We start from the raw sequence: 21,664 nt of genomic DNA, 5'->3' as shown, positions 1-21,664 counted from the left end.
CTAGATAATCTGGACATAGGATATGGTGATCAGCACCAAGGTGCTGAGGAGGGCTACCAAGGCCAAAGTGAAGTCCACCATCTCCAGTGCCTTTGGCTCACTACAAACCACTTCCATGAGAGGTGTGTAGTCACAGAAGACGTAGTTGATGTGGGATTCACAGAAGGGAATCTGGATGGTCAGGACCAGAGGAACAATGATGAAGGAGAAGCCAGCAAGCCAACAGGTGAGGATGAGGTGTGTGCAGATTTTGCTGCTCATGAGGGTTGGGTAGTGAAGGGGCCTGCAGATGGCCACATAGCGGTCATATGACATGGCAGTAAGGAGGAAGAATTCAGTGGGTCCAAGAAAGATAAGGAAGAAGTCTTGGGTGATACAGCCTGCAAAGCTCATAGTCTTGGTCCCTGTGGTGATGTTGACCAACATCTTGGGGATGATGACTGTCTGGAACCAGATCTCTAAGCAGGACAGATTCTGGAGGAAGAAATACTTTGGGGTCTGTAGGTGGGTGTCTAATAGTGTCAGAGTGATAATAGCCAAGTTGCCAGAAATAATTACCAGGTAGGCTAGCAGCAGGAGCAGGAAAACTATCATCTGCAAGTCCTCGGTGTCTGTCAATCCTTGGAGGACAAATTCAGTAATTCTGGTTTCATTGCCCATTGTGGGCTTTGTTCATTTCCTATCATGTACAAACATGGAGCAAATGAGACAAGACTCCCCTCCGTTGGGAATATTTATGTATTTGGACTATCAACACCAAGACCTTCAAAAACCAAAACCAAAAGCTTCATTAAACATAGGACAAGGAAATTCCAACATCAATATTCCTCTTTGATTTCTCTGTAAAATACAGTTACTCCTTCCACATTGCAACTTTCCCAATCAGGGGGAATATATATATGGATATAGATATATATTCATATACATACATACATATATATATCATGGGTTGGCATAAGAAATTAAATGGGAAATTTTGGGGAGTTTTGCAGGGCTGGCAGAAGACATAAAAAACTTAGAAACTCAGAAATGCATTAACTATATGGATATTATTGTATAATATCAACACATTTTATCTTTTAATACTATAATAATTCAAACTTTTTCTCTGATATGAAGGGAAGGTCAAAGAGTTTTTAAGGATTTTCCAGGTTGGATGGATAGAGGACACCATGGCCCTCACCCGAATGATGTATATACAAACTTCAAGCAGCTATAGAAATAGAAAGAAGTGGAGGTGGTGTGGGGAAGAGAATGCATTCCTAACAAGGCTTTTGTGTTAAAATTGTATCCATTTCTGTTCCCACTGATCTCCCCAGCCTTCTAGTCAGTAGAGTAAGTTTATGAGTAGCCAGTATAAAAGCGCCATAACAGAAAATGAGGTTGCAAAGAGGAATCTAGGAGTCATGTACAAATCATCCCAAAGATCAAAGGATCAGAATTTACAAATTACTTCATATGTTAACCAAAATTCACAATGTGTTAATATGTGAAGAATCAGTAAAAGCCATCCAGGTACTGTTATCAGGGTTCTGGTCCTGTGATATGTAAATTCCAGACAAATTACAGACCTTTATAACTCTAGATGATCAGAACATCAAAGGGGTGCTAATAACTTAGAGATGTAACTTTGAAGTTTTCCTGATAACTTTAAGATGATTTGTTTGTATTAATGAACTAAACCCAGCATGGTACAAATAGGAGTTGGTCTGTTTCCCCTCCAAAACCCTATAAAAATGAGACCTCAAACTGCTGCCTCCCAAGTGCTCTTCCATCTTCATTGACTCCATTACTGCTGAGGGCTCCCAACTCTACTCCATGGTTACATAAGTGATGTTTTCTGTCTGTCTATCTGTCTCTCCCCATCCTATTCCCTATGCTTCCTGCCTTCACCATCTTATTCCCTGTCCTCATCCCACTGGGTTTGCCTCTGTACTAATTTATTTTTTTTACCACTTGTCAATGCTTTTATGGGCTTTTTGCCCACATATGCTCTGTGTTCAATTAAAGTGTGATTGCTATCCCATTTCCTGCTGCCAATTGTGTTCTTTCCTAGGGAGTACCCCCTAAATCAGGCATGCCTGCTCAATTTCATAATTTTATGAATTAATTATCAATTTATTATTGAATCTCTGTTTGATTATCAAGAACTTCATGGGTGGCTCATAAAGCAAGCAGAGGAGAAACTCAAGGACTCTGTCTTATATAGGCAGTGTGATGTAGCCAGTATAGTGCAAGTATTAGACTCAGGAAGAGCTGGGTTTGAATCCTGCCTCAGACATTTATGATCTGTGTGATCTGGGAGAATCACTTAGCCTCTTTGTAAAATGAAGGGGTTAGGTTTGATGACCTTCCCATCTCTAAATCTATGATCTCTTAGCAGTAATTCCATTTACTTTTTCAAGTGGCAAATATGTATTTTCTTTTTCTCATCCTTTCTTCTGGATATTTAAAACCTATTGTGTCATATATATATATGTATATATGTATCTATCTATATATATATGTATCTATATATACACACACATATATATATACATACATACACATATATACACACATATACATGTAGTGAAGCAAAACAAATTCTCACACTATTCACATTCAATATACATACATATGTACATAATTCTGCATCTTGAATGAATCATCTGTCTGTGAGGAGGTGGGTAGCATCATCCATCTCCAGTCTTCTTGAATCATAGTTGTTCATAAGTCAGAGTTCTCAAGTCTTTCAAAGTTGTTTATTTTTAAAATGCTGTTATTGTTCTGTTTACTTCACTCTGCATCACTTCACTCAACTTTTGATGAATTGACATTAACAGGGCACTTTTTTCTCTCTCCTCCACCCTCATTACCCTTTTCTTCTTATTCCTTCCTCCCCTTCCTTCCCTCCTTTGTCTGAGAAGACACAAAACAATGGCAGTATTGTTGGATTGTATGCCCTTCATCTCTTCTACATATCTGCTATACTTCCTTTGGTAAGAAGGTAGGAGATTTGAGGACTTTAGTAACTAAATGCTAAGAAGTTGCTAAAAAAGAATGCAAAAATGTTGCCTACATTTTATGTTTGGGGGAAGTGAGCCCTAGAGAAATTGTGTCTTGCCAAAAGTTACACAGTGAATGAAAGGTGACAGTGAAAATTTATTAAGGAGGAAAAGGAATAGGTATTTCTTAAATGCCTGCTATGTGCTAGACACTTGTGTTAAGTTCTGGTCAACCATTTCACTCTATTCTTACAACACCCCTGGGTAGCAATGTGATTATCCCTATTTTACAGTTGAAGAAATTAAGGCAGAAACAGGAGATTAAATGACTTGCCTGGGGTCACACAGTAAGTGACTGAAGCTGGATTTGACCTCAGATTCTCTGAACTCTAGTCCTAGCACCCTATTGACTGTGCCTAGTTGCCTTTAAATAATTCCTATTCCCTTGTTGGCTTCTTAGGTTCATCTCTGGAACCTCTAAGCTTGTTGGTTATATTAATTTACTAAGTCCTGATAATAGTGATAATGATAAGTAACTCACATTTTAATAACATTTTAAGGTCCTTTTCAATAGAAGGACCAGTAACTAAGATTTTCCTGAAGGACCAAACTATATAATTTCACACAGTGCTTAATTTTAATCCACAAGACAAAGAAAATAGAGGTAGGAAGAACATTTTATATGTCAAAGTACATTTTTTAATACTGTATATAATTTTTATATTTTATAAAAAGTTTTCTGGAATTGATGTACCTGGTTCTTCTAATAGTTCCCTTAAGCCTTCCACTAATCTTGTTCTATAGGTAATGAAACTCAGCCTTAGAGCATCTAATTGGCTGGCCCAGAGTCACACAGAGAACTAAATGGCTGAACTTGTACTTGAAGTAGTCTCTCAATCTTAAACCTAGTCCTTGTCCCATTTCATTAGTTTTCTGTAAATGATTTTCATTCCTGTGAATACAAGAAATACCCTAATCCACAGGAATGAAAATCATTCACAGGAAACAGAAAAGACTTGTAATTTCTTTTAGAAGAAGTTAAATTACTTCCTCCCTCCCCCCTCTTGGTCATTCAGCTAATGTCAGAGTTAGAATTTCAATGAAGGTCTTCCTGGGTGCAAGCCCACCACCCAATCCACTATATCACTTTGACTCCTTTTACTTTAAATACTACCTGTCTAAGAGCCTCATAGCTCAATAATAGTTCACATTTGTAGGGTGTTTTGGTGTTGGAAAAACTTCAATTCTATGAAGTAGCTCACATTTTGCTTCTTAGGAAAGTAAGGTGAGTTATCAAGAGTAACACATCTAGTAAATGTCAGAGTTGAAATTTCTTTTGGAGGCAATCAGGGTTAAGTGACCTGCTCAGGATCACACAGCCAGTAAGTGTCTGTGGTTAAATTTGAAGTTTTTCAGTTAAATTTTAAATTAAAATTTTTTAAGTTTTTCCAGACTCCAGGGTGAGTGCACTATCCACTGTGCCACCTAGCTGCCCCCAGAGCTTAAATCTGAATGCAAGTCTCTCCCAATGCCAAGTCCATCACCTTTCCCCACTATAACTCTCTAGTTCAGAAACCAACTATTTTATTCAGAACTATGCTAATCCAATTACAAAAATAATTTGCATAGCTGGAAAAATGATAATGAAATTACTGGAGAAGGACAAAGAATCTTAACGGAGGTAATGAAAAAAAGTGGGAAGGAAGGACGTCTATTAGCACCAGATGTCAAACTACACTGTAAAGCAGTTATCATTGAAATGATTTGTTACTTGTTGAAAACAGAGAGACTGACTAGTGGAACAGATTAGGCACTTGGAATAGAGGCAAACAATTGCAGTAGTCTGATGTGTGATAAAAACCAAAGACACCAGTTACCTGAGTAAAAACTCACTACTTGACAAAAACTCCTGGGAAAATTGAGAAGTGATCAGGGAGAAATCCGGTAAATTAGAGAAGCAAAAAAAGAGTATTTTTTAGATTTATGGATGGGTAAAACATCATAAGGAAGGGACAGGCAGGTTACATGTTAAAATGGGTAGTTTTGACTATATAAAATTAATGAAGTTTTACACAGAACCAATGCGATTAAAATTAGAAGCAAAACATATAATAAGCAAAAAAAATCTTTGTGACAAGTTTCTCTGAAAAGAGCCTCATATGCAGGATATATAAGGAGCTAATTCAAATTTATAAGAACAACAAACACTCCCTAGCTGATAAATGGTCAAAGGATATGAACAGGTAATTTTCAAACGAATTAATATAAGCTATCAACAAACTTGAAAAAATGCTCAAAATGCTATTACTTAAGAAAATGAAAGTAACTCTGAGGTTCTATGTCACATTCATTATTTTGGCAAAACTGATGAAAAGAAAAATGACAATTTTGGGGAGAAATGCAGAAAAACAGGGACACAAATGCATTATTGGTGGAACTGTGAATTGGCTTAGCCATTATGGAAAGCTATTTGGAACTAAACCCCAAAATGAACAAACCAAAAAGCTTCAAACCTTGTGCCTTTGGATCCTGCTATAATGTTATTAGGTCTACCCTCCAAAAAGATCAAAGAAAGAGTAAAGGATCAACATTTGCATAATTATTTATAGCACCTTTTGTGTGGTGTCAGAATTGGAAACCAAGGGGGTATCCATTTATTCAGGAATAGATAAGCAAATTATAGCATATGAATGGAATGAACTGTTATTGTGAATAAGGAGTGATGAAATAGATGATGAAATTATGAAATGGTTTCAGAGAAGTCTGGGCAGACCTGTGGGAACTAATACTGAGTGAAGTGAGCAGGGCAAAAAATTATACAATACTAACAATATCATATAGAAGAACATCTTTCAAAGACATGAGAACACTAATGAATGCAATGATAAACCATATTTGCAGAGGGCTGAGCATGAAGAATGTTACCTACCTCTCTCGACAGAGAAACGATAGAGTCAAGATGTGTGTGTTTGTCCTTCATTCCCGAAGAAGACCATGCCATCAGAGAAATAATGACATGACTTGCACTTGACTTCTTTTTGAGTGAGAGAGGGCTGTGCACTGCATTCCTGCACTGGTGCTCTATCCACTGCACCACCTAGCTCCCCTGGAGTCAAGATACAGAATAAGATATACATTTTTGGATCCAAAGTAGGAATTTGTTTTGACTATGCATATTTGTTCCAAGGATTCATTTTTTTTTTTCCAATGGGGGTAGAGTGAGTTGTAAGGCAAGGAAAGATAGGGACAGGGCAGAAAAAAAGAGAGAAAAGAAAGAAAAGAGTGTCATTGAGGTATCTTTTTAAAGGTGCAAATGAGAAGACAGAAAGGTTAGAAAGAAGCATAGACAAAAGGAGAGCTTTGAAAGCTACAAGTTAATTCATGATACACGTAACGAGAGAAGTGAGCTGAATGTAACAGAGACCTATAGTTTTATGTACAATATATTCTTTTCCTTTCCTACTAATTTATGCAAATGCCCAATGTTTTTAGTGTTTGGTAAGCTCAGAACAAAAACAATAACAATAAAAGGAACCCTATTTTTCCTTTCTTCTCCAACAACATTTGGAAAGGGTCTTCACTACTGCCTTAACATCTGCTTGGAAGTAAGGGGTTCTCCTTGCTTTACCTGGAGCTTTGAAAAAGCAATGCCTTGATGAAAGATAGATCAGAGACTTGTCTGAAGAGCAATGGAGCAATTGCCTGGTGGCCCATGAGACTTCTGGACTGAAGTTCATTCCTGGAGGTTGAGAAGCTGAGGCCTCAACATGAACTCTTCCCATTCAATAACTGAATGAATGTCTCAATGGATCTTATGTAAAGAATGCTAATGCTGATTAGCACTGAAGAAATGAAGCAGTATTTCTGATGAGAAGATGCCATTAACACTCTGTAGATCCTACCCTACTTACCTTAAAGCCAATCTTTTCCTGCAGTCTTTACACTCTAAACAAAATTGCAAAGCACTTCATCATTTAGGGAGAAATGAGGTTACACAATTTGAAGCAATGTTCATACAGTGAAGGGACCTTGAAAAGTTGAGTTGGGACTCTCGATATTTCCCATATTCTCCTGGGCATCTCAGCATCTGAAACCTCTGAAGAGGGGGCTTTACAATACTTGGAATAACAACTGTTTTTATCTCCTCTATTCATTACAGACTAGGAGTGGGGGTGGGGTAAGAGCATGAAAGGGGGAATCAACTGGGAAATAGACAAACAGCACCCTGGGGATCAATTTTCAGAATTCACTAATGAATATCTTGAGTAAGATGTCTGAGCAGCTATAGTTCTCAAGTAATTAGCGGAAGGAAGTGGGAACATTGGGAAGTGAGAGGAAAATCAAATGTTTTCCCAAAGAACTTATTCCTGATTGAATTTTTGTGAACCAGTGAGTTTTTAAAAATAGTATTTTATTTCCCCCCAATTACGTCAAGACAATTTTTGGCTTTCATTTTGGCATTCAATTTGAATTCCAAATTTTTCTCCTTCCCTCTTTCTCCTCCCCTCTTCTGAAAATGGTAGGTAATTTGAAATAGGTTATACATGTGCATGTAAAACATATTTCCATATTAGTCACAGTTGTGAAAGAAGAAATGAATCAAATGGAAAAAACACACAAAAAATAAAGCAAGTAAAAAAATGCTTCAATCTGCATTCAGAATCCATCAGTTCATGACCTGAATGTGGATGGCCTTTTCCTTCATGAGTCCTCTGTACTTGAACCTCTATGTTGCTGAGAAGAGCCCAGTCATGCCTGGTTGATTATTACACGGTGTTGGTGATACTGTGTGCAATGTTTTTGTGGTTCTGCTCATTTCACTTTACATCAGTTCACACAGGTCTTTCCAGAACTTGTGGATTTTTAACAGAGGAATTTCAGACTTATGTGAGGAAAATATTTTTGGCTAAGAGGTGGTGGTACCTGTGCCACAAATGAGTTCAGCTATTACACCTATGTGTAGAATAATTACAGCATTGAACACAGAATATGGATTATAGCTTGATAATTGGACTTACAACATAAATGGTTGACTTTCAGACATGATATTCATCAGGTTTTGCTCACTGAAACGATTTTCAGTAATGTAACCAGAACTGGTCCTAAGGCAAAATTGTCGGGTAGATTGGCAGTAAGGTAGGTGGATATCTGGTGTCCTCTCATCTTCCATTAGTAACATTTTCTCCATTCCTACCTCACCTTCAACTAGTTTTATAATCAACATAGAATCACACACTCAGACTAATAGAGGACTTAACCTGTCATCTCATCTACTCATCACCTAAATCATGAATTCTGTCCATACTGTTCCTGGCATATGACTAGTTAATCTCTACTTAAAGAGTCACTCTGGAAGGCAACATGGCATAATGGATAGAGAACTGGCTTCAAAGCCAGCAAGACCTGGGTTCAAGAGTCTCAGTAAATCATTTAACCTCACAGCATTTTTGGAAACTTTCTATGACCATAAGCTATAAAGAAGCTGCTGATCTGTACTGGTAGAGGGGGTTCTTTCTGCAAGTGAGATCACATGTGTAGCCTCCTATCCCTCACCTTGAAGATCAGTAGTGAAAAGGAATCCATTATATATTCAGCTAGCCGATTCCATTATTGGACTCTTCAGTCTGAGTAGATAACCTTCCTGGCATGGCTAAATCATGCAGGGAAATGAAAATGCTAAACACATGACAATATTGACCTATCAGTGTAGCATGGGGTTTGGAAATAGTTTCTGTTGCCATCAAAGGATAAAACTTTTAGTGGCCAGGCTGAGTCAGCTGTCTGACACCTCTAAATCTTGCCTCTTCACCCTACCTTTTCGTCCTGAAGTTTCTAATCCCATACTCAGTGACCCACTTTGTCTCAACCCTTTCTATTGTGGTACTATGAAGAGACCTAGATCTCTGGTCTGTCATTTATTTCTTTGCTGGCTTTAATCCTGATCCTGATCCAGGCTTCCTCTCTTATTTCCTGTAATCAACCACAACCAATTTCCTTAGTTCTGCATCCTTGATCCAGAGTAATTTCCAGTTTCTTGTACAACTGTTTGGCACTCAGGAACTTACTATTTCAGACATCATACCTGTCCAGATGTTCAGAATTTAACATCATCACAATTCATGCAAATATATTTAAAATTGTGATTATTCTATAGGCACTAGTGCCAGCACATATGGTAAGCAACTATATCCTCAAAACCCCAGCACAGAAATGAGCCCCAGAATACAAACAGGGAGCATTCCTGGCTATGCTCAGACTTGGAAGTATTTCTGGGATTGAGATTTGATTGATATTTCTGAGATTCTTCCTTAGCACATACATTCTTTATAACACTAAACCAACAATCCTCTGTGAGGGGTAATTAATAGTAGCGATCAGCTGCTGTCATCTCATGTGCAGTTTTGAAAAATTTCCTCTGGATTTGTAACCTTAATATATAGGGATTGTGTTCATACCTAGCTCCAGTGATTGTCCTATCCAGTCACTGCAAGAAATAATACTGTCCAACTTCATAAACAGACTGTGGCATACAATGGTGCAGATGTTCTCTGTACTGGAAGTACCCTGACAGGGTCTGCTAGCAGGATAATTTGTTTGTCTCTAAGAAGGCAGCATTTAACTCCATCAAAAATATAGTGCAAGTGAAGCTCAGAGAGATGTAGAATTCTTGGCTCAGTAAGAAGGCAGATGAAATTCAGTTTCATGTTGATAGTAACAATCCAAAGCACTTTTATGATGCTCTGAAGGATATTTATGGGTCAAACGCATATGGTGCACGTCAAATAATCAATGCTGATAGAGCCACATTGAATAGTGATAAGGACATGATCCTGGAGAGATGGGTGGAACACTTCCACAGTGTTCTCAACAGACCATCACCAATCAGTGCTGAAGCCAGTGACTATATACTGCAGGTTCAAGTCAATCCCTCTAGCCAAACATAACTGAAGAAGAGGTTTTCAATGCCATTCAGCTTCTCATGTGGCAAAGTTCCTGGTGCTGATTTTATTCTAGCTGAGATTTACAAGGCAGGGGTCCATTGCTCATATGAAAACTGACCAAAATTTTCTATGCTATGTTGCTAGTAGAAATTATCCTTCAAGAGTTCAAGGATGCTTTCTTTTTCCATCTATATTAAGGTAAAGGAAATAGATTGTCCTGTGACAACCACAATGAATAATCTCTTAGTCATTGCTAACATGATTTGCACCAGCATCCTCCTTAAATAGGCTGATCTAGCAGTGGGAAACCTGTCAGCAAGAAGGCCCCACGTGGCCTTGTAGGTTCATGGGTATGGCCTTTTGATTGAGCCCACGTTTTATGGAAAAAATCATTTTATTATGGGGATTTGCTCTGTGAAGTTTGGATTCAGTCAAAGGACCAAACTTGAGGACCTAGAGGGCCACATTTGGCCTTGAGACTGCAGTTTCCCCATCCCTAGGCTAATCCTTCACCTGGATGATGGTCATCTTCCTGAGAGCACCTGTGGCTTTAGAAAGAGTCAAGGAATGGTTGATATGGTGTTTGCTAGGCAACAACCCCAGGAGAAATGCCAGGAGCAGAACAGATATCTTTACCCAACATTGGTTATTCTGACCAAGATACTGCAAATCATGAAGGCTTGTGGAAAATTATAGGAAAATTTTGGTACTTGGAGTTCATCAGTATTGTATGTCAGTTTCATGACGTCATTCCTGCATGGTTTCTGGATAATGGATGATGTTCTCATGCTTTCCCAATCACCAACGGACTCTTTTGGGGATGAAGGACAACAACCAATTGCCTTTTCAGTTTTTAATCAGTACCATATGTTTTAATGTTCAGTACTTTATAGTATAGTTGGATATCTGACACTACTAAGCCTCCTTCTCTCCATTTCCCCCCTTGTTTTTTATGATTTCCTTTTACATTCTTGAATTTTTGTTCTTCCAAATGAATTTTGCTATTTTTTTCTGTATTGGTAAAGTAGTCCCTTTACTAGTTCAGTTGATATGAATAAATAAATTAATTTAGTTAGCATCACCACTTTTTTTTCACACTGGCACAGTTAAACCATGATAAATGAATAGTTTTCTAATTAGGCTTATCTTTATTTCTCCCCATAGCTCTGCTTCCGATTTTCAGGATTTTGCCACCACTCTTCTGGTGCCATGGAACTTCTCTCAGAATTTGAGGCCTTCTCACCCTGGAACATCTTTCCTCCTTCATTCTGACCTTTTTATATTGATGAATTATTCTTGGATTTCCATTTTAGGGAGAACCTAGAATTACCAACATTTCTGTCTTTGCTTCTGACTTTTCAGACTATGATACCATCCCCTCCCCAATCTTCCCTATTATACCCCACCTCATGTTTTTTAGCTCCCTTTGGGTTCCTACAGAAACCTTCTTATAGATGTGAATCTCAATAATAATTCACTCCATAGTCTTTCAGCACCATGTTTTATTTGCAATGATAAGTCACTTATTTTAACTTAGAATTGTATAGTTACAACCATGAGATTTTTTACATTTCTTAGGTGGATGCATCATGTCTGTAAATTCTAGAATTTCCTATGTTTTCATCACTATGTAACAGAGTATTTCCAACCTATTCATTTCAGAGGATAACTTGGAAGCTTTGAAGTCACTAGTATCTTTCTCAGAAAATAAGGAGACAAAAAGGTCTTCTTTTCATGCTTGAATATTCCTTGTATGCTCTGATAATCAAGGAGTTTTTACACCATCATAGTATAATCTCAGATCTAAAGCTAGAAGGTGACCCTTCATTTTACAGATGATAAAACTGAGGCCCAGCATGGTTAAGTGGCTTGCTCTAGGTCATACAGGTTATCAGTATTAGAGATAGAATTTGAATCCAGTTCCTTGCATTCTAATTATACCAGGTTTCTTGGGTCACTTTCTTTCCCCAGAAGGACTACTAGCTGTGTGGTCTTCAATAAATCATAATCTGTCTATAATAGGAAGGAGGAAGGAAAGAAGGATGAACAGTGGAAATGGATGCTATGACTGCAGAGTAACTGAATACCTGGATTATGAAGTTCAAAATTTTTTTTACAGTTAAAATAAGTAAAAAGTTAAACTTTGCAAAAAGAACACTAAAGCCAACAGATGATAAACAAAAAAGCTGTGTCTTGGTTTAACTCTTGCATTAAGAATTGCCAGAGAATGTCAGAGTTCAGAACAATCTCAGAGGATATCTATTCCAACTTGGGCTTAACTGAGCATCCAAAGAGCAAACTCTCCAAGATAATGGTCATCTGTTCTCCACTTGAAAACTTTTAATGAGGTGGAACCCAATACCTCCTAAAATGGCCCATTCCTATACATATATTTTTGTATGACCAATAGTTAGTTCACTTTTCCTTATAAATTTTTATTAGACTCTTACTTTCACTTTTGAAGGGAAGTACCATTGAGGAATTTTCTCTTGTAATGCTTATCAATATCTTCTCTACAATTTATACCCATAGAGAGGCTTCAGGGATCAATGGCTAGAGATTTGGCCTCAGAGTCATGAAGATCTGGGTTCCAATCTACCCCCTTACACATACTTGCTGTATGAGTCTCTCAGTGACTCAGACAACTCTTTCCTCACATTAAAAACAAGCTACCTGAGTGAGCCCTTTGATAATGGTTATACTACTTAGGGAAGTGACCTATCAGGGAACCAAAAGGAGACTTGTGGGAGTAATTTTTATTGTTAGTTGATATCTAGAGAAGAGTATAAAATCTCTGGATCCCATCACTTGCCCTATTCCTCCAAGTCTCTCAACCCTATCCCATCTGTAGTATTCAGCTGGCTTCCTGGATCATCTGAGTTTTTATCCATCAGAAATAAATATAGTCTCTTTCAAAATAGACACCTGTCCTATGGATACAATACAATACCCTTTCCTGTAATACCATCATCCTAATGTCTTCTCTTTTCTGCAGTCTAACTCTCACAAACATTCTGTTTACAACATTCCCTTCACTTTCCCTTTTTCCTCTTTCTTCTTGACCACGGGATTTTGGTTTCTCACCATGCCTTTCAACTGAAATGAGTCTCTCCAAAGTCAATTACTATCTTTTAATGATTAAATTAAATGAACATTCTCATTCTTCATTCCTTTTGAGTTCTCTCCAGCATGTTGAGTAATCCTCCCTCTAGACACTTTCTTCCCTGTGTTTGCCTAACATCATACTCTTCTGGTTTTTTTCTCTTTCTGTCTTGCCTATTACTTGTCAAGAGCCTTTGCTGTTATCTTTACCTATTTTCTGTCCCACCACCTCATTACTTGACCCATGGTTCTGACCTTTCTTTCATTCCACTTTCTTCATTCTATTCTATAGTTTCCCTTAGTGGACTCTTCACATCCAAAATATGTAATTGAAAGGTTTTTGCAGATGATTCCCAAATTTTACACACACACACACAAACACACACATATGTGAGCACATACATTTGTGTATATTGCATGTAGAAAGAATGTGTTTATACACAACTGTATGCACAACTATTTTATATATACACAAATGTAGTGGTATATGTATGTAAACACATATATACATATATATATATATATATAGCTGTGTATGTAAACTTCTATACATCCATGTATGCATATACATATATATTTTCATATGTATATGCTACTGTTATTTCTCTCCTCAGCTCTACCTCTATAATAGAGGTGACAAACCCAAACAGAAATAGGTACCATTAATCATATATAAGGAGCCCTGAGGCCATACATTGATTAAGAAAAATACATAATAATGTCATAATAGCAGTTAATCACTTCACTAATCTTGCAAGCAACCTTCATAGGTATCAGTATTTTTTCTCCTAGTTATTTAGCAGAGGTAAGAAATTAACAGAAGGGAAGGTTTTCTTTCTTTCTTAGGAGTGAGAAGAATTGAGCATGTATGAAGCAAGAAGGGAAGGCACTAGTCAGTTTCCGGTATCACTGGAATGAGAGTATCAAAAAAGAGTTAAAAAAAGACAAAACTGAAATCATAGACTTTCAGAGTTGAATATGAAGCCAGGGGTCATCAGTCTACAGTAATATATTCAAGACAACACAATAAAGCATATATTTATTAAGAGCATACCATGTGTCAAGCACTAATGATTGCTGGGGATGTAAATAAAATAAAAATACCCCCTGCTCTCAAGGACTTTGTAATCTAATTGGGTAAGACAACAGACAAAAGGGAGCCATAAATGGGGGTGTTGTTGATGGGCATCTGAACCTTACTCAAATGGAGGGTAGAGGAGGAATTTTTATTTCACCGTCTTGTCCCCCAAAGGGACAGAGGCTACTGAGGGCACTGATGATTTGTGAGGACCTGAAATGATGCAATTACTATCTAATAATTCAACCTCTCCTTGAAGCACAAATTCTTTCCTGGGAAATGGACAAATCTTCCCTCATGAAGCAGCTCATTCTGGTTTTGTACTGCTTTAGTTCTTAGAACGTTCTTCCTATTTTTGGAACTAATATCTATTGAAATCTGTTTCTTTTCTGGTCCAAGAGGTAATGTCTGGGGTCAAGAAGAGTAAGGATAATTACTCTTCCATATGATAATCCGTTACATAGTTGAAGGCAATGATCACATATTTTGTTGTCTTTTTTCTACGAGTTATACATTCCCAATAATTTAAAGCTATCTTCAGATGACCAGATTTCTAGACCCCTCCCCAACCTGAAAATGTTCTTCTAGATGGACACTCCAGTTTGCCCATCAAAATCCTTGCAGTCAATCTAAGGCAGTACTTTTTAGTACTTCATTTATTTCATGCATGATTTCTCCCCTCCCCCTAGGTATCCATGCAGGCTTAAATTCCTCATCTCATCAATGACTCTTAATCTTTTGGACCAAGTCCTTGAAGGCTTATATCACCTGATTGTTTCTCAGCGTATAGACAATGGGATTCAACAGAGGGCTTATGGAGCTGTTGAGAACAGCTACCCCCTTGTTGAAGGTGGCATCATCCTTTGCTGAGGGCTTGATCTCCATGAAGATGCAACTTCCAAGAGAGAGAGAGAGGACAATCATGTGGGAGGAACAGGTGGAAAAGGCTTTTTCCCTGTTGAACAGAAGGAAATTTGAGAATTGTCCTAATGATGTTAGTGTAAGAGAGCATCACAAGCACTAGGGTTATCACAAGTGTCAGCACAGCTAAGGATGAATCAATTAGTTCTGTTAGGCTGGTATCTGAGCAGGAGAGGTTCAGAAGGGGAGTTCTATCACAGCAATAATGATTTATGACATTGGATGAGCAGAAGTTTAGGCAATTTGCCATTAATACCACTGAGAGGGAAGTCAGAAACCCAGCCAGCAAAGAACAAGCAGGATACAGATTTTGCTGCTCATGATGATTGTGTAATGTAAGGGCTTGCAGATGGCAACATAGTGATCATAGGACATGGCAGTCAGGAGGTAAAACTCAGTGGCCCCCAGAAATATAGCAAAAGAGTATTGAGTGAAGCAGGCAACAAAGCTAATGGTTTTGTTCCCTATTGAAATACTGTACAAGAGTCTGGGAATGAAAACAAATGTGAAGAAAATTTCTAAGATGGAAAAATTGCAAAGGAAGAAATACATGGGGGTTTGGAGGTGAGAGTCCAGCAGGGCTAGTGTGATGATGGTCAGATTTCCAATGACACTGAATGTGCAGGTAAGAAAGAGAAAGAGGAAAAGTGCAATCTGGAATTCAGGAGCATCTGTCAGACCCAGCAGGATGAAGTGAGTCAGTGTGGTGAGGTTTTTCATTGTGACCTTGACTGGATCTGAAAGTGAAAAGAGCAATCAGGTATAAAGATGAGAGGGGTAGGGGTCAGGCTGTGAGATCCAAGGGAATCACGTTATGAAGGTTTCTTTTATCTCCCATGTTGGCTCTGTGTATGACTTGTCCCAAAAGTCCTTATCAGGGCTTCAGTATTTCACCCCTCATAGAGAAATGATATTCTATTCCATTCATATACCACAATTTGTTCAGCCAATCTCCAATTGTGTATGAGGTAGACTTAGGTGCCCTCTGGATTCTCATTCTTTGATTTTGTTATTTTTCTGTACTCCTGTACTGCCTGCTTTACATTCAGCAAGTTTGCAGCTCTTCTCTCTTCAGGATTATTCTCCCTCTCAATGCCTGTCTTGTTTCCTTGTTGAGATTGGAATATTTTTACACGCAATTCTTGGTGTGTATGGTTATGTGCTTGTGTTCAACCCCCTGTTTCAATCAAAATTAAAGGGAAGCACAAAATTCTGAGCACATTCAATATATTAGCAAAGCTAACAATTACCAAAAAAGTGGTTTTTAACTTCTCAGCAATCAAAAAGACCCCAAAGGAAGGCAGATAGATCATTTTTACAGACAAAAGGAGGAGAATCCAAAAGTTAAAGGCAGTATCTTTGAGAGAAATATAAATATGAGTTGTTACAAAGCCTCCTAGATGGCAAAACAAGATGATGTCTGGGTGTTTGAAATGCGGGTCTAGCAACTAACCTGCTAACCTGTCCTTTCATCCTGTCACTATGAAAAGCTCATTGGTGGTATCCTCCTTCATGGCTAGTTTCCATTATAGTGATGATAGATTAAACTTTCTTGAAGGACAGCCAGTGTGCAGAGATAACAGATCAGACTCTCTGATTTCCATCTGCATCCTTCAAGGATAAGAGATTTTCTTGACACAAGAATAGAACAGTGATCATTAGGAAAGCTGAACTTTTAAGCTTAATTAACTCATAAAGGAAAGCTGAATTTCTGAACTTCACTCAGAGACAAAGAAATATGAATTATACAGTATACAAAAATGCCAGCAGAGGTACAAAATACACTCAGATGCAAAATAGAATGATTTCAATTTTCTTACCTGCTTTGTTCACTTCAGATGAATGAGGTGAATCTAATGTCCTTTTCTCCATCCTTTCCTCCATGTTGCATATTCTTCTTTTCATGCTCCCCATTAATGAGAAATAACAACTTCTGCTGCTTGTTTCTCCTCTACAACCTAACATTTTGCTTTTATCTATCCTTTTTTGTCTTTTTTAAAACTATTAAAATAGAACAAATCTACTTTCATAACTTTTATTCTTATTTAACTCTCTCAATATCCTTTGGATATTGGATTTGCTTTGGAGATATATAGTTTTTAAAAGTCACTTGTATCTTTTCTATGGAATTGTTAGGATTACATCACCCTAAGAGTGAAAGCTTCAGAAAAATAGGGAAATAGTGTCAGGAGAGCATCAGTTGAGCTTCTAGAATCTAGTGACAGAAGGAAGAAAGATAAGCATTTAGGAGCCTGCTTCCTCCTGGGCTACTAGTATCCTCAACAATGCTCAAATATGTGCCATCTAAATCAGGAACCAAATTGTTCTAGGGAAAAAGGAGATCTTCAAGGAACGTTTCCTTCCATATATTTGTATATGTACATAAATATGTGCATGTATGTACACATATGCATATACATGTATAAACATATATAGGAGATATCTATCATCTATCTGTGTGTTCCTCCTTCATTGCCAAAGAAGACCATGCCATCAGAGACATAATGACCTGACTTGCACTTGACTTTGTTTTGAGTGAGGGAAGGCTGTGAAGGTCACCAGCCTCACTTCTCCTCCAGACCCATCTGAACCCAGTGACCAGATATTCATCAGGATGACTGGAGATGTCTCACGCTGAGCCAAATTTGAGGTTAAGTAGCTTGCCCAAGGTCACACAGCTAGTGAGTGTCAAGTGTCTGAAGTGAGATTTGAACTCAGGTCCTCCTAACTCCTGCACTGATGCTCTATCCACTGCACCACCTAGCTGCCCCCAACTATCTATCTACCTAATGAATACAAGTCTTCTGAGCCCACATCCAGTGCAGTATCTATGTCTTCTCAGGTAGGAGCAGTATATTTTCCATTCCCTGACAGGGAATTTCCCTCTTGAAGTGTTTTCTCTAAGGGAAAGCTATGGAATTTTTCTGCTTTCACTCAGTTATTCTCTAGCCCCAGTTTTTCTCAGCCCCTGCTTCTTAAGGTTTCTCATGTGCCTAAGCTCTCAGACCCCAATTCACTCTCATAGAAATGATATACTTGATATGATGTTTAGTATACATAATGATATTCCAGGAGTTCATATCTACTAGAATGTCTCCTCTATAGCCACAAAAATAGCTTTTATGAAGTAGTGGTAGCGGGGATCTGGAAATATACTTATACTCCTGACAATCCAGACAGATTCATAGAATTTACTAATCTTCAGTATCTTGAAGGGTGGGTCAGCGCTGAGAGTTTATGCAGTGGTGAAGAAAGAGATAATCCTGAAGCCTTTAGAATGTGCTGTCATCTTCTCTCCTGAAAAAAAAAACAAAACACATAAATTTCCAGGGGTTTGCTCATAAGGGAATGGTTACAACCTCACCTATTCCTATGCCTGCTTTGTGGGTATTCATATTATTTGTGTACTTTCAGATGATACAAAATTTAACTGAGAGACAGTGTTACTGACAAATACATAGAGTTAGAAGAAAAGAAAGGGAAATTTGGAGGTTGGAATATTAATGGACACTCAGCTCCAAAAAGAATGATAGTGATAATCTTTGGAAGGCATCTGCTTCTTGGCAGGTTGCACACTAACCAGAATGTTTCAGGTTTTATCCATTTCTATTCAGGACAGTCATTGTGGGATCAATTGAATGAATAAGCAAAATGTGCCCTGGGGAGCCAGTTGTGAAGATACTTATGAACTTCTTTCTTTGGCAGTTTTAGAAAGAAACTAATAAACAGGTGGTTAAGACAAGATGGTGCTGAGATGTGGGGAGGAAGGCATCAGGAAAGTAACCATGATGTTTTGAGAGTCTAGCAAGAGGACCAAGAAGATCAGGGTCAGGATTCTGCTTTGGACCATATCCCAAATCAAGGCTACAATTGACTTGTCATTTTTGTTAGGAATGAAAAGTATTTTTACAAGGTCATTGTGTGTGTGTGTGTGTGTGTGTGTGTGTGTGTATGTGTGTTAAAGAGCGAGAGAATGAGAGAGCAAGAGAGAGCGAGAGCACATGTGTGTTCCTCTTGTTTCCCAGTATTCTACACTAGTTTCATAGTATTTAGAGGTATAATGGGACATTATAATCTATTCAGTTCATACCCCCAAGTTTGGATATGAGTAAACTCAAGCCAGGATTTTAAGTGACTTACCCAAGCACACACAGGAAGCCAATAAGTAACCAATCCAGATCTTCTGGATCCACACTAGATGTAGTACTGCATCTAGTACACTATGGTGTTCTCAGGTTGGCGCAATATATTTCTTCTCCATGAAAAGGAACATTTCTCCTGAAGATTTCTCTCTGAGGGAAAGATAGAAAAACTCCAATCATGTTTCCCTTTCTATTTTTATCCCATCATTCTTCACTCTTTTTTCCCCTTTAACTTTAACTTACTCTTCAGTGACATACTTAATGTCATCTTGAATATACATAGTCCTGATTGAACTTGACATTCAAGCTATATTTAGGTTGCATCAGGTCTATGGACTGTGTGGTAACAAGTGCCACATAGGCTGGAATGGAAAAGAGCTCCCCGTATAATAACAACAATGAAACCTAAACTCTGGCAGGTTACACCACAGCAAAAAGGGTTTGAATATGGTCCAGATGAGTGACTTGATATATTTTCTGAGGACCATTCTAGTTAATTTCCTAGGCTCATTATCAAATTAAATTTTTAAAATTTTGTCCAGTCTGAAATTAGTCGGGTGTGATCACCACTTCATTTTCCTTTACATTTCTACAGCCCCCTTTAAAATTGCCCTACCTGAAAGTGTCAAAGTGAAGTATGTAGCTTGTGTCAGTGATTAAATGTTAATAGAGTGGCAAAAAAGTGTCATAAAATTTTCTTGAACATTTTGAACAAAATGAATTTCTCAATTTTGGGGCAGCATATTAAAGATGGAGAGGAGAATATACAGAAATGCAATACAACACAATATGGCAATATAAAACCATCATGGACAGTAAACTTTCAGTGTGTCATCTTTCCTTTAAAACATTCAGTGCTTTTCTGTTTTTTTTGCTACTTATGCCTATTGGCCCATTAGCCTGAGAATTTTATTGCCTTTTGATTTCATCCCTATATTCAAAATTTCCCACAACTATTTCATGTCATCATTTTTTGTTGTAACAATTGATCAGGTTGTTTACAACTAGTATATATTGCTTTATACCTCTCACGCTGATGTGTACCTACCTTCCCATCATCAGTTAGCTCAATCAGCTGGATATTTTCTTACCCAAATATTGTTAGGGTGTAAATAAATTGGGATTTGAACTCAGATTTTTAACTCCAAATAGCATGCTCTTTCCATTATTTCATGTTATCCAGTAACCAGCAGAGAGCTCCAGTTCATATACAGTTCCAGTAATAGTGATCCTGTATCTTGCAGGAGAAATAAAAAAAAATGGCTATCCTGATATAATTAAAAATCTGATACTATCATTGTTCACAGTATATGTTCTAAAGACTAAATAGTTTATTGTATTTTTTTTCCTTTCTTCTGAATTAATAGTCTGGCTATATTGCAAGGAAATACAATGAACCTAAAAAAATAGGGATCAAGATATTTAAATCCAACTGTTATATAAAGACATTCATCCAATATTCACTGAAGATTTCTAATTCCATTCAGATTGTTTCCAGTAGCAGAGGGGAAATCCACTGTAATTTTCAGCAACTGAGCTATGTTGCTAGAAATCTGAATATAGCCTTTCTTTCCCCAGAGTTCCCAAAGGAAACCAAAATGGTCCAAACTGGTCTTTAGTACATATGGTGTAATCAATGAATGTACCTGATTTCTGTTTCCATATCTGTTTCACTACAGGGCTATTTAAAATTTTTAAGATCAAGATCAAGAATTTAGATTCAAGATTGAAGCCTTTTAATATGCAATCTAAAGATCAATGAATTTTCTTCATTTTTTAGTGTTCTTAATAATGAAGTAGGTCTATTTATTTGTTATGATATGAAATCTAATTACCAAGAACCCAGATGCCTATATCCTAAACAGTTTTATAAGAACACTGATCCAATATCTGGATCCAAATAGTGGAGAGTTCTAGTTCATGTTAGATTGCTGCCACGAGCTTGCATCATGAAAACCACAGAGAAACTTTATAGTTGTTCATAATCTAGACGTGTAAGTAATAATGTGGTACATTCCTTAAGGAAAATACATATTATAGAGAAAAGTATTTTGCTCTTCTTTGCTTTAAATTGTTCTTAATTAACGTGATCACTATATTTCAAATTAATGGAATAAAATCCTATTTCATGGAACCAAGATACTCAAATTTTAAACAGTTATACAAGAACATAGTTCCATTATTGACTGAAGAGTTCCAGTGTATGTAAGTTATTGACAACAGTCAGACTCCTGAAAATCCTTCTAGTCAAATCCAGTGCAGAACCCCATATGGAAGAAGAGGGATACTCCCTCAGGAGAGCCTTCTAAAGAGACAAGGATTTGATATTACGACCACTGCCCTCTATAATGTCCTTGAGGTTAGTTGGCTGGTGAATATTTGTACAAGATGATTCTCCAGATTGACCTTTTCACTGGGCCATGATGTCTGTAAGACGATAAATGTTCTCTTAGTTTCCTTACTTCAGATGACTTTGAACCATCATGAAAATTG

At 37.5% G+C, this 21,664-nt stretch overlaps 1 protein-coding gene and 1 pseudogene across 1 annotated transcript; both read right to left on the bottom strand.

The window, feature by feature from the left end:
• LOC140531988 (olfactory receptor 6C4-like) lies at positions 1-660 on the bottom strand. The gene has a single exon (XM_072650582.1). The coding sequence runs from the start codon at positions 658-660 to the stop codon at positions 1-3; it is 660 nt and encodes a 219-aa protein (XP_072506683.1).
• A 12,973-nt stretch (positions 661-13,633) lies between these two features.
• Positions 13,634-16,693, bottom strand: LOC140534200 (olfactory receptor 2AP1-like; annotated as a pseudogene).
• Positions 16,694-21,664: the final 4,971 nt, after the last annotated feature.

The sequence above is a fragment of the Notamacropus eugenii genome, chromosome 3, assembly GCF_028372415.1.
Source record: "Notamacropus eugenii isolate mMacEug1 chromosome 3, mMacEug1.pri_v2, whole genome shotgun sequence".
Lineage (NCBI taxonomy): Eukaryota > Metazoa > Chordata > Mammalia > Diprotodontia > Macropodidae > Notamacropus > Notamacropus eugenii.
Note: the sequence above shows the minus strand (reverse complement) of the source record. Positions and strands in the feature narration are given on the sequence as shown.